At 34.9% G+C, this 14551-nt stretch overlaps 1 protein-coding gene across 1 annotated transcript in view; it reads left to right on the top strand.

Moving 5' to 3' along the window:
* The window catches only part of LOC107731793 (tomoregulin-1-like), a 19818-nt gene that overhangs the window by 4191 nt on the left and 1076 nt on the right, over positions 1 to 14551 (top strand). Inside the window, exons 2-9 of the mRNA XM_016542966.1 lie at positions 7452 to 7561; positions 8761 to 8890; positions 9768 to 9794; positions 11259 to 11358; positions 12793 to 12941; positions 13041 to 13097; positions 14078 to 14198; positions 14310 to 14471. Coding sequence (XP_016398452.1) covers positions 7452 to 7561; positions 8761 to 8890; positions 9768 to 9794; positions 11259 to 11358; positions 12793 to 12941; positions 13041 to 13097; positions 14078 to 14198; positions 14310 to 14471 — 856 coding nt within the window. The remainder of the gene's footprint in view (positions 1 to 7451; positions 7562 to 8760; positions 8891 to 9767; positions 9795 to 11258; positions 11359 to 12792; positions 12942 to 13040; positions 13098 to 14077; positions 14199 to 14309; positions 14472 to 14551) is intronic.

Raw genomic sequence — 14551 nt, forward strand, 5'->3', positions numbered from 1 at the left:
ATATACACAGTAGTCAACATTTGAAGTGGATCAAAACCTTTAATCAAAGTGGTCCTAAAACCTAAAACCAAAATGCGTTCTTGTCAACTTTGACAACTTTGATTAACTTTTTTGATCCACTTCAAATGTTGACTACTGTATATATATATATATATCCTTTTGAGTGAAAAATATTATTATTGTGTTCTGCTTAGACCCAACAATATGCTAAATTATTAACCTATTATTTTATTAAAATAAAAATTTAGAGGGAAATTTATTGGTATAAATAACACCATTTTAATTAGCATTAATTAATATACTACCAAGTGGCATAAATTGCAAAAAACACAAAATATAATATTTATTAGACCCAACAATATGCTAAATTATTAACCTGATGTGAAAATAAAAATTTAGAGGGAAATTTATTGGTATAAATAACACCATTTTAATTAGCATTAATTAATATACTACCAAGTGGCATAAATTGCAAAAAACACAAAATATAATATATGTATTTATACGTAGAAGTCGTTGTATACATGCATACCATTGTAATTCTGTGACCCAAAATGACATCACAATCTCTGACCTTAGCAAGAGAACAGAAACTTAAGTTGTTCACTTTAAGTGTATCTAATTTCTATCTAATCTATTATTCTTTAAATAAGCCATTTGAATGTTTGTGTTTTGTATAGCATTTACTGTTGAGTACATCCTGTGCACTTACCAGTCAGAGCTCTAATCATTGTCTGATCTGGACAGAGATCATGGAGAACCTCTGAAGCTATAGAATAATTTCTTTAAGTAGTCTTCAGCCCATTTCCAGACCGCTCTTGAAACATGCATCGCTCACAGCACAAAGCCTATACGCATCTGAGAGAATATCAATTGACATGCAACTGCCGTTTTGTATTCAAGGATGCTGGGGTTCTAAAGCAAGGCTGGATATGAAAAACCCAACTCGTATACTCATCAGTCAATTTAATGGCTTTCCATTGAACAGACAAACGGCCTCTAAATCACTCCAGTGCGAGAGAGATGCTTTATGCACATAGCTTCCCCGTAGCCCATAGGTCTGAAATCAATGGCGTCCACCGTGATAGGGCGAGGGGTCGACCGGAGGGAAGCGGTATTGCAAAGCTTTGCATAATGCATGTGTGTGCATGCAGCGGGCGCTTGTGAACCCATTTAAGGCAATATGTTTCACCCTGCGTGTTGTCACGCTATTTTAGCCCGTCCTTGGAGTCTTTCTGTTTTAGACGGCGAAAATATTGTGCTATGCTTAGTTGAAGCTGACAATGTTTAAGCAGATCGAATTTAACTGTTTAGCAGGTTTAAAGGGTGACCTGTGTAATTTCTGCACCACTGCACTCTTAAAAATAAATGTTCTTTAGTGGCATTGATGATTCCAAGAAGAACCTTTAACATCCATGGAGTCTTTTCATTGCACAGGTTCTTCATAGTGGAAAAAGTTTCTTTAGATTATTAAAATAATATTCACACTAAATTGTTTTTTTTGTTTGTTTTTTTTAGAAATGGTCACTGATAGGTTCTTTTGGGGAGTCAAAAATGGTTCTTCTATGGCATTCTTTTGGAACCTTTATTTTTAAGAGTGTAGAGTCATAGAAATAATGCAATGATTGTTTTCAATCAGGCCTCCCAGATACTCACCTTTCTGCCATTGGTCAAACAGATAGTCCCGCCCTCAAACTCACATTATTGGTTAAGCCAGTGTTGCTATGTGGAATTGGTCGGAATGCTTGAACAAATGTTTTAAAAAAATAGGCTAAACTAAAGGTTTACTTTGCATATTAAGCTGGGATGACATAATATTTTAGCATTTAAAACAAATAATCATCTTTTAATTGTTTGGATGTGCTTATTTAAGATATTTCTTGTACTTAGCTTTATAATTACTTGTTTTTGTCATGTAACATTTTACGTCATACCATCAAGGTTTGTTTTGGTCCTAAAGTGCTTAACTCTGATGTCATGCTTGTGGATTCTGTCAGTTGCACACCGGCGTGTAATTAAGAGGCAATTATTTTAAGGAACCCTTCACAGATGGCCCAGCCCACAGTAAACCACAATTACTCCCACCCACAGACACTGCCAAATGGACCATGCTGGTAGGCCTTTGTTTCCTTCTTCGTCTGTAGTTACACCATCATTTTGATGGTTAAAGTTCTCCTTGCGTACTTCAGAAGAACCAGTTCCTACCTCTAGTTGATGGCTCTGGTATATAGGTTGTATATATAGTTGTGGTATTCTTTACCACAAGACTATAACTTGTTGGGATTGCGGTGAAATACTTTTAAGATGTTAGAAGATATATTTCTCCAAACAATTCACTGCCAAACTGAGGTTAACCCAAGTTTATCACTTTAACCGTCTTGCAGATCAAAGCAGCGGTGGTTCCTGACCACTAGACTGCACAAATGCTGTACTCCTTCACAGTAATGGCTGATAGCTTCATACCTTTGAATCTTTGATCTCACAACATTAGACTAAGAGATCCGTATCATGGCTTGTTTGATCTCAAAGACCCGACTGATCTAATTATAACAGTGCAAGTTGACTGCAGTGGATTCTGGTTGGGACTCATTAACAACAGCAAGAAACTCTAGTTGTCCACTCTCTTTAGGATGTTTACCACTGCAACCCTCAAACCAAAAGCGCAATGCATACCTGGTCATGATATACATTTTGCTACTTTGAAGTAGCTTTAAGTGTCTCTGTACTTTAGCTTTACCCATCACCCAATTTCTGTGCTCTAACAGTCTTTCTCTGCTTCTTAGTACAGGTATTGTCTTTTTTTTTTTTTTGCGAGTGTGTCCCTAATATGCCGGAGGCAAAGAGGCACTACAGAATGGAGAAAATCCAATGCTCTCGTCCCTCGCAGCAGTTTACAGTTGTACAATTAAAGCACAGCCCGGAGCACAGGTTCTGAGTGATTGGGTTACTTCATTGTTTCACTGTAGCATGCTTAAAGGGTTAGTTCACCCAAAAAATGAAAATTAACCCATAAATTACTCACCCTCAAGTCATCCTAGGTGTATATGACTTTCTTCTTTCAGACGAATCCAGTCGGAGTTATATTAAAACTTGTCTTTGATCTTTCAAGCTGTTTAATGCCACTCAGCGGGTGTTGCATGCATCAGTCCAAAAGCACTTAATTAAAATGCGCCCATCCATTAAAAAAAAGTGTCTCACACGGCTCCGGGGGGTGAACAAAGGCCTCCTGTAGCGAATCGATGCGTTTTTGTAAGAAAAATATCCATATTCAAAATGTAATAATCACTTTAATGTAGCTTGCGCTCACTGTTGTACACGGAAGCAGTTCCGGGAGGATGACGTATGAGGTTGGCTTTGCACATGGAAATTCAAGCATGACTTGAATTTGTCGCTCAGAAGTGACAAGAGTAATTTATGGGCTAATTTTCATTTTTGGGTGAACTAACCCTTTAAGCCGAACTTGAGTAGCCAGTTAAAATTGTTTATCAGTAAGAAGGAACTAGTTGTTAAAGCGTAATTTTGTGAATCATATGCGATCTAAAATTGTAGAAGGGTATTATGTAAAAAAGATTTTAAGACTTTTCTAAGAATTTTATTTATAGTTTTGTAAGAACTGTGTTGGCAAACGAGGTATGATCAGTCTTAATAAATATATATATATATTTATTAATATATAGGCCTATATATTTTTTTTAAGTCTCTTATGCTAACAAAGGCATTTATGCATTTATTTGATCAAAATTACAGTAAAAACAGTATAGTATTGTGAAATATTATTATAATTTAAAATAACTATTTTCTATTTTAATATATATTAAAATGTAATTTATTCCTTTGATGCTACAGGCAATGGACTGATGTCCTTATCTTTCAAACGGCATTGATTTCCGTCGCTGCTCTGATTCTCTTTGCGCACTGTGAGATCTGCCCCACACACATTGTGCTTTGTGTTTGTTTGGAGATGTGCAGTTGGAAATGGGTCAGTTCAGATGAGGGACGTTTAAGGAACATCCTATGAAGGAACTAGGAGTTGAATAAGGTTTGTTTCGAAGGTTAGGCCTTATTGGATTGGGTATTTGTCATTTTGCACATCTCAGTGAGCTCTGAGAAACTTGTTTTGTAAATATTAAACAGACGCATGAATGTAATTGTAAAATTAATACTATAGCATAGTTTTACATTGAAAACTTGAACTGAACTAAAATAACAACCATTCTTAGAACATTTTTTACAAGAACTTTATATATTGCTCAACCTGCTATGGAACATAAAGGGATAGTTCACCCAAACATACACTGTAAAAAAAAATACGGTAAAAAACCGGCAGCTGTGGTTGCCGGAATTTTACCATTAAAAATACGGTAGCGACGTTTTAGGTTTTACGGTTTTAACTTAAATTTACAGTTAAATACCATAATTTCATTAACTGAAATAATGTTAATATACCAACCTATTGAAGTACTGAAATCTGTTTTGTACCTTTGTAATACACCGATAACCACCAAATGCAGGTGGTGATGAGAAAGTCACATGATGAACCAAAGCCCATCACAAGCAGCTTTTAAATAATAACATACATAGAAGGTGCACAGTGTCATTCACACAAACAATAAACACCATCATGGTGACACACATGAAACTGAAATAATGCAATAAACATTAATTGATCAACATTCGGTGTAACACACAACCCTAATATACAAAACTGATAAGATGGTTTTCAAGTTTTCAAAATGTTTTCCCCCCTCCTGAACTGATTTTTACAATTTTATTCCGGTCTATATTTCTGAAGAGATTTGTTCATGTATAATTTATTTGATTTATAGAACATTTCATACCTAAAAAGGTGGAAAAAATGAATTTTCTTCTGGCTGTTGACAGTATTTTTATGATAAAAAGAGATATCCAAAATCCTCTGTAAAAACCTGCATCTCTAATGACACTAAAAAAGTAATAAGACTTTTGAATCTGGCTTTATCCAGTGTTTAGATTTCTGTTCTGGAAAAGTATGCAAATGAGTGCATATTTATTTAGAAAATACCTCATTTGCATATTTAATCATAACATTTCAGAAGACTTGTAATACAAAACATTTGTCTTAATGTACTGTTATTAATCAATTATGTGTGTGTGTGTGTGTGTGTGTGTGTATATATATATATATATATATATATATATATATTAATCATATTCACCTGTGGTGTCTTGCCTTAAGAACATTTTATTCCTCATTGCTTTTAAAACTTTTATTACTGTACAGGCATTACTGTACTCCGGCTGTGAAATCCAGTTCACTTTGACAGTGTACTTATTATCAGTCGGTCTATTCCCACAGGTGCCAGACCCAACACATCATTTATAACAGCACTTTAACACCTCCACACATTAACCTCTCATCTCATTTAAACAGCCTTATTAATTAACTTCTCAAGCTGCTCCTCCAAACTTCTCTTGTCTGAAGTCTGTGCATTGGTTTGATTGGAACACTTCATTTCTACAAAACCACTTGGCCAGGTTTCTGTGGCCGCAGCATTCGAGCAGTTTTCTAAATGCACGCGCGGCTCGGCCGAATGCCAGGAAGCGTCTGTAGTGGCTTTAAGTGTCTGCTTCTCATTAACGGGCTGTCCTGTGCCTCGTCTCATCTGCCTGCATTTACACCAGGGTTACAGCTGCCCGCTGCCCTGCATTTGCATGGACAATGACCTGCTTTGGAGTGCTTTGTTCTTAATTTATATGAAATCTTCATTCATATCCTGGGGATAACAGCAAGAATTGTTATTATAGGCTACCTAGCTTGCTTTGAAGTGCTTTGTTTTCATAGAGCTATTTAAACACTCAGAATTAAGAAAAATGAAAACATTTTGAAATTCATTCAAAGTGTAATATTACCAACACTTATAATACAAACCAGTTAACCCATTCATTGACTATAATACACAATTTTGTTTTCCAAATTCTGAATATATAAAAAAAAAAAAATCTCAAAAGGGTTAGTAGAATTCTCTTTTGCTCACCAAGGCTGTATTTGATCAATTTGATCTATTTTAAATTGTAATAATATTTCACATTATTACAGTATATTTGATCAAATATACTGTAATATTGTGAAATAGAATTACAATTTAAAATAATTGTTTTCTATTTGAATATATTTTAAAATGTAATGTATTCCTGTGATTCAAAGCTGAATTTTCAGCATCATTACTCCAGTCTTCAGTGTCACATGATCCTTCAGAAATCATTATAAAATGCTGATTTACTGCTCAAGAAACATTTCTTATTATTATCAATGCTGATACATTTAGGATTCCTTTATGAATAGGACATTCAAATCTTTTGTCATTATTGTCATATTTAATCAATTTAATGCATCCTTTCTGAATAAAAGTATTCATTTCTTTAGAATGGAAGGGTATACAACCTGTTCATAATACCATAGTAGTTTATTGTGTATCATTATGAAACCATTTTAATATATTCATATACAACTGTATTTATACGGAACTGTAAGTTACTATAAATAGTACCATGTTATCATATGGGCTGTGATTGTCCAGGGCTTCTGAGGTATATTTGGGTTTTTAAATATATATTTTGTGGTAATATGTCATTCCAAACCTGTATGTCTTTTTTCTGTTGAGCACAAATGAAGGTATTTTGACATTTTTTATAAATGGGGTCCAAAACATCACTGGAAGGCAAAACACAGAGGCATTTTTCAAAAATATCTTTATGTTCCACAGAAGAAAGAAAGTCATGTAGGTTTGAAACAACGTGAGGGTAAATAAATAATGACAGACGCTTCGTTCTTGGGTGAACAATTTTTTGAACCCCGTCTCAAAGGTTTGTCAGTCCCAGCTGTGTGTCAGATGGAGCATCTGGCCTTGCTTAATTTCTGTTAATAGGCTTCATACACTGCTAGTGGTCTGAAATATGAATGACATTTGATTGTTAACAGCTGCTGGACACATGCTCTCTCCTGGGCAGCAGTCTGATTTCAGATCAGTATGTTTCACAGCTTTGATATTGGGTGGATGAAGCTGATCCTGGACTAGAGTTTAAACTTTAAATTAACTTCCTGGTTCCAGATATAGAAGGTTGGTTAATGGTATATGGGGGAACATTCATATGGACCCTCATTAACACAACATAAGCACATTTAGACTCATTAAACAGACATTTGTCGGCCACCTGAACGAAGGGGCATCAGTGGCAGTTTAACACGTTTAACATGCAATTTTGATGAAAAAAGTAAGAATTGTGCAATATTAACTCAGATGTGCAATTAAAAAGTCAGAATTACCCATTTTATTTTTTTTATTCCGTGGCGTAAAAGGGCTTCCATGCATTTTGCTTCATGAGAAAGTTAAAAAAAAAACAAGCATATAAGTAAAAATGGTTTCATTCCTTGCAATATGATCAAGTTTGTCAATGTTTTGTCTTATTGTCAGATCTGTCAGAGAAGAAGAGTGACCTGCGTGTGTGTGACGCCACCACGTGCCGTTACAATGGCATCTGCCAAAACAACGGCGGTGACATCAAATGCGTATGCCAGTTTGAGGTACACATTTGACTTCTTTCATTTATTACTTTGTAATGCTGTTCATTGTTTTTATGAAACAAAACCTTTCGAACATTTGCTGAAACTACTCTCTCTCAGGCCATCCGAGATGTAGATGAGTTTGTTTCTTCATTGGAACAGATTTGGAGAAATTTAGCTTTATATCACTTGCTCAGCAATGGATGCCCTGCAGTGAATGGGTGCCGTCAGAATAAGAGTCCAAACAGCTGATAAAAACATCACAATAATCCACAAGTAAACCACACCACTCCAGTCCATCTTGTGAAGTGAAAAGCTGCATGTTTGTAAGAAATAAATGTATCAATTTGATGTTTTTAGCTTCAAACCTTTGCTTCTGGCTAAAATACGAGTCCTCTATCCATAATATAGTTTTTACCAGTGAAAAAGTTGTCTTATCTGAATCAGGAGAGAAATATGCACAGAATACAAGCACCATTTATAAGTGAAAACAGTCCGAAACAAATATGCTGGTGGATTATGATATGAGAGGAAAACAGAGGATGGATTTTTTTTTCCCCACTGATTATGCACTTTTATTTTCGCCAGATGTGATGTTTTAAAGTTAAAAACATATTAATGATGGATTTGTTTCTTACAAACATGCAGCTTTTCACTTCACAAGACATTAACTGATGGACTGGAGTGGTGTGGGTTACTTGTGGATTATTGTGATGTTTTTATCAGCTGTTTGGACTCTCATTCTGACGGCACCCATTCACTGCAGAGGATCCATTTGTGAGCAAGTGATGGAATGCTACATTTCTCCAAATCTGATGAAGAAACAAACTCATCTACATCTTGGATGGCCTGAGGATGAGTATATTCATAGCAAATTTTCATTTTTAGGTGAACTATTCCTTTAGTTCACAGCATATCATTGTTGCATATCATTGACTTATTGTTGGTTTGATGGCTTCTGTCCACTCTCGATCCGCTAAGAAAAAATCTTGAACATGGTGAATTTTCTGTGATTGTGCTTCAGGAAATCACTCAAATTATAATACTGAATCAATGCTTTAGCATTTACCTGCATTCATTTTCCCCCTCGTTGATCAATGAGCCATCTCAAACATATTAATGTGCAAAATCAGAAGTGGCTGAACTCAATACTGCATTCGAAACCACCAATTTTCTCGCTGTATCTGAGAAGCCTCTCACATGTATTGTGTTTGCCGCAGTGCTCTAAGAACTACGTCCCTGTGTGTGGTACAAACGGAGACACCTATCAGAACGAGTGCTATCTGAAACAAGCAGCCTGTACCCAGCAGAGACCCATCTTTCTGGCCTCTGAGGGCTCCTGCTATCCTGGTAAGTCCAGACCATCTCCATCACTTCCTGAAATGAAAACCTAAGTTCATGTTACACTGACTGTGCTCGTTTTATTAGAACAAGTCTCAAGTGTTTTTTTAAGATGGTGCAACAATCAGCATTGGTCTGTGATGGGGATTTTTTTGGGGTGGCTGGTGTGAATTAAGTTAAAAAATAAAACAAAAATAAAACATTAATAGTTAAAAGTCTGTTAGCTATATATATATATATATGTGTGTGTGTGTGTATATATATATATATATATATGTGTGTGTATATATATATATATATACACACAGACATTTTTTGACCCAACATTATGAATTTCAGGGGCTTTTCTGTCATTTTCAGTGACATTTTCCATAATGTTGGAACATTATTGCATTTTGTACATTAAATAAAATACATTTTTATATATTTATTTGTATATGAATGATGCACATTATTAAGATATTTATTCGCATAAAAGTTAATTTCATATGATTTTATTTAGACTACATTTTTGATAGGCCTCTAACGGGCCACTGGTGACAAGATTGGCATCAAGAGGCATAAAGATGAGCCACTTTTACAAATTAGAAATGCTATTTTAACATCCTGTGTATATGCAGAAGCTTTATATTACAGACTCTAATGAGCAGTGTGATCTGATACATGACAACCTTTATTTTTAGCTCTAATTAATCTGTAATATGATTACTTTTCATCCACAAATTACATGCCATGGCTCATAATAATTTGATATGCATGTTAATAATACATAATACAAGGACTATGCACTACTGCGCTGCTGCTATCACTGTATGAACTCTTGACATATATTGATATATTTATAAATGGAAAGTTTTAATTAGTCCTACTTGTTTCTTGTTCCAAGATAGCAGCTCGGGATCTGGAGATGGAGGTTTGTTTTCTTTTCCTACTATTTTTTTTTCGGACCATAAAGCAGCAACGGTAACATCAAGGAAATTGAAACGTGGTCATTTCTGGGATTTTGACCTACAGACTTCAAATTATCCCAGAAACGGGTCACCTCCCATCACGCAGGAACGCTGTAGATCAGCCAAAACATGCCATCGGAGGTTATTTTTAGCCCCATCATGCTGAAGTTGGCAGTTCTGTGATAAAAGAGTGACCCCGCGCTGCGCTGGGTTTGAACCTCCCCTGGAGCGGGTTTTAAAGATGAAGGCTTGTGCGTACGGGCCGCTCTAGAGCTGTCATTACAGCAAATTACAGACCACTGCAGGAACACAACTCAAGTGCTGCTGAGTATGTACTCGCTCAGTGGCCACTTCTGAAATCTGTTATGCCACTGAGTATTTTTAATAATAATAAATAAATAAAATTCATCATTAATAAAAAATAAAAAAAAGTCTTTAAATGGTAGATTATAATAGTTCTTAACTTTTTTGTCTCATTTATCATTTTTTAAGTGCCATTTTTTGGGCTTGTTCCCTTCGGACTTTCATTTTATATATATATATATATATATAAAAAATGAAAGATATATATATATATATACACACACACACACACACACTTATGGTCAAAAGTTCACATACACATACACTGACCTGAATAAGATAATTCACATAAAAGATGTTTACATATAGTCCACAAGAGAAAATAGCAAATTAAATTTATCAATTTATAAAAATGATTACATATGCTTGATTCTTAATACTGTGTTGTTACCTGGATGATCCACAGCTGTTTTTTTTTTTGTGATAGTTGTTCATGAGTCCCTTGTTTGTCCAGAACAGTTAAACTGCCTGCTGTTCTTCAGAAAAATCCTTTAGGTCCCACAAATTCTTCGGTTTTCCAGCATCTTCTGCATATCTGAACCCTTTTGAGATCAACTGAGGGACTCATACGCAACTATTACAAAAGTTTCAAACGCTCACTGATGCTCCAGAAGGAAAAATGATGCATTAAGAGCCTGGAGGTGAAAACGTTTTGAATTTGAAGATCAGCGTAAATTGAACTTGTTTTGTCGTCTGGGAAACATCATGCCAATTTCTAAATGTTTTTATTATCTAAAAGTGTCTATAATTTTTTGTTTCATATTTCAATTTCAACTTTTTTTTTAAAGATTTCAAGTATTGCAAAGTGCCTTTAATTTAAAAATCAGCCAAATTTGATAATTTATAATCAAATGGACAACTGTGAAGGACAAATAAGAGGAAAACAATTGAAAAAAAAGTCCATAAAAAATATATAATGTAAATAAGGCAGCAACAGAAATTCAGAGTGTCCCTCAGTGCTAATGATAATGCTTGAATAAAACATTGTTGTTTTTAGCTTTAATTGAATTATATTTATATTTAATTATAGCCTTAATTGAACTTGTGTTATCACTGTCTCACAGAATATGAGGGATCAGGCACAGATTCGGGCAAGAAAGTCACAAAATGCAGCAACTGCAAGTACGGTGCTGAATGTGATGAAGACGCAGAGGATGAGGACTCGTACGTGCTGCATTAATTCCTTTATGATTTCTGCTTATGTTGTCTGGCCAGATTTATGAGTATCCAGGAGTTGTTAATTAATGAGTCCTGTGCTATTTCATGCCAGCTTTTATAAGTAATGAATGTATGTTTGAATGAATTTATTTATTTTTTCAACATTGGAAACAACTGCCAGTGTATAATATAAAAGCATGAATGCTGGAAAGAATTCAATTTTATCAAAGTCGAGAAAATAACATTTCTCCCATGAGACGGGGAAACTATTTTGTATCAAAAGTTTTTCTGCCTGGTTCATGTTACTTTCACATTTTCTTGCCAAGCACTAATGAACAGTATGGACATGAGATTCAGGAGCTCAGGGAAAAAGAATCCTACATCAGCTCTCAAAACACAGCTAATTAAGAGTTCCGTTACATCAGCCAGCAGGGGGAGACAATCACAAAGGACTGGTCTAACAGGGACAGTTGATGTATGGCCAGATTTACAGCCGATCTTATTAGTGACCAAATTTACCAGGTGTTATTTTAGTATCACTGATATGCTATTATAGTTTTTGCCAATATTTTGAATTTGATTTTATTTTTATATTTTCTGTTTTCATTTTAATTTTTTATAGTACTAATATTTTATTAGTTTTAGTTTTTTTTAATGTCTGTATTTTTTTGTTTTAGCTTTTGTTATTTTAGTTCTTCAACTAAGTGAAATTAAATGAAAATGAGAAATGTTGCCTTGACAACTACCTCAAATAAGTTAAATTTTTTTAAAATTTTAATTCAGTTCATGTTTATTTTGTCAAGTAATTCATTTTTTAGCGTTTTAGTTAGCGATAATATCCTTGATTTATGAAAGCCGTCAAATAAGTTAAATTTTTTTTAAATTTTAATTCAGTTCATGTTTATTTTATGTCAAGTAATTCATTTTTTAGCGTTTTAGTTAGCGATAATATCCTTGATTTATGAAAGCCCATTTCTGCCACAGAATAAAAAATAAAAAAGGTAATTGTGACTTTTTTATATCAAAATAAAGGAAAAAAAATCTGAATTGCAAAATATAAACTCAGAATTCTGACCAAATTTCTCATAATCCCAAATTAACATCTCGCAATTTTGACTTTCTGAATTTTGAGTTTAGATCTCCCAGTTTTGAAACATACAAAAGGTAATCGTGACTTTTTATTTCACAATTCAGACTTTTCTTCTCAGAATTGTAAGTTTAAATCACACAATTGTGGGATACAAACAAAAGCCAAAATTGTGAGATAAAAAGTTGCGATCACCTTTTTAAATTTGTTATGCTGTGTTTGAAACAAGCTTCCATACTGAAACTTTATCAAAAATGCTGTACCAGCAAAATGTTTGGCCTTTGAATAATTCATAGCACAATTGAGACGCGCAGCATTTAAATTTGTGTGCTGTTCTTTTTTTAATGTTGCAGCTGTTCGTGTAAAATCGACTGCAGTGGGCACAATGAGAATCCAGTGTGCGGCACAGATGGAAACTCCTACCATAACCCCTGCCTGGTGCGAGAGGCGTCCTGCATGAAGCAGGAACAGATTGATGTGAAACATTTAGGGAGATGCCCAGGTCAGATCCTGTCACAGTCATGGCACTGCAGATAATGCATCAAGCCAAACAGTCCCAGGTTTTTACGTGAGATTTTTACGTTTGTTTTTTATCATTTAGATAAAGACAAAGCTAAGAAAACTGAAGCTGGACTTCCATACAAGCCAGAATTGATTGGTAAGTACATTTCTTATCATCTTCATCTTTTAATCACTTCCATAATGTGAAATATTTCAGGGTGAAGAATATCTAATGAGAAAAATTAATGTTTTTATCCACTTGGAATTGATTGGATAGTGAAAAGTATCACTATATGACATGGTTGGAGGGGAGGGGCTGAAAAATAAGAGTTTGGTGATGTCAATCAAAAAGGGAAGTCGTTTCAGAGAGATTTTTTTTTCTTTGGAATAAAGTCTCTTATGCTCACGAGGCTGAATTTATTTAATAGAGTATAGATTCAAAAATATTGTTAAATATGTTACAATTAAAAAAAAACAAAAAACTCTTTTCTATTTAAATATATTTTAAAATGTAATTTATAAAACGGAGAGTTCCGGTCCTTGATTCTGATTGGCTGAGCCACGTTCGAAGCTGTTGTAAATTACACTACAAACATACACCTTTGTTTACGTTTGCCTGTTGCTTGGCAACCACTTTGTTGCAACAACAACTGATTCTGAGGAACTACATTGTTTGGTGGAAGAATACTGTTTTTATTAATATCATTACACTTTATTTGCTCTGTTTTATTTTGTGAAACCTTACTACGTATATGGAATAACCGAATTTATAACAGCTAAGGGGGTTTTAGGCACTCCGCTTCGCGTGTTAGGTCGTGCCTATCAACGCCCCTTAGCTGTTATAAATTCACTGTAAACCACGGCTTCACAGGGCTTATTGCTTTATTATTCCTGGGATGCAAAGCTGAATTTTCAGCATCATTACGCCAGTCTTCAGAGTCACATGATCCTTCAGAAATCATTCTAGCATACTGATTTGCTGCTTAAGAAACATTTCTTCTAAAATGCATCAAACTGTCACATACCCTTAATAAACTGCAGTCCTCAATCTTATAGTGCTGTATATTTAAGTGTTAAAACAAAGCTAAATCTGCTACTTTCAACAATGGAGCTTAAAAACGATTGTTGTATTTTTAGACCCAGCAAAAGCCGGTGAAGGAAAAGGATACGGCTGGAAGCCCGTTCCCTGCACGGACGACTACGCCAACTTCTGCGTTCATGGCCAGTGTGAATTTAATTACGGCATCGCCTCCTGCCAGTGAGCGTCTCGTATTTGATTGCACAGAACCGTGTGCATCCTTTCAGGTGTTCATTAAAAAAGGACATTGGTTGGAAAATGAGTTTCAGATGGTTTCTTGTATTTCCACAGGTGTGATTCAGGTTACACGGGGACACAGTGTGATGAGATCGCTGACTTTAACATCCTGTATGTCGTACCCAGTGGTCAGAAACTTCATTATGTGCTCATAGCTGCTATCATTGGAGCCGTGCAGATTGCCATTATTGTGGCAGTTGTCATGTGTATTACCAGGTAAGTCCTGGAGGAAAAAAATCAATAACATTTCACTACAATAACATTTGGTTTATTAGATAAACATTTTATATATATAT

The sequence above is a fragment of the Sinocyclocheilus rhinocerous genome, unplaced genomic scaffold (assembly GCF_001515625.1).
Source record: "Sinocyclocheilus rhinocerous isolate Xijiao unplaced genomic scaffold, SAMN03320098_v1.1 scaffold1721, whole genome shotgun sequence".
In the NCBI taxonomy this organism is placed as follows: domain Eukaryota; kingdom Metazoa; phylum Chordata; class Actinopteri; order Cypriniformes; family Cyprinidae; genus Sinocyclocheilus; species Sinocyclocheilus rhinocerous.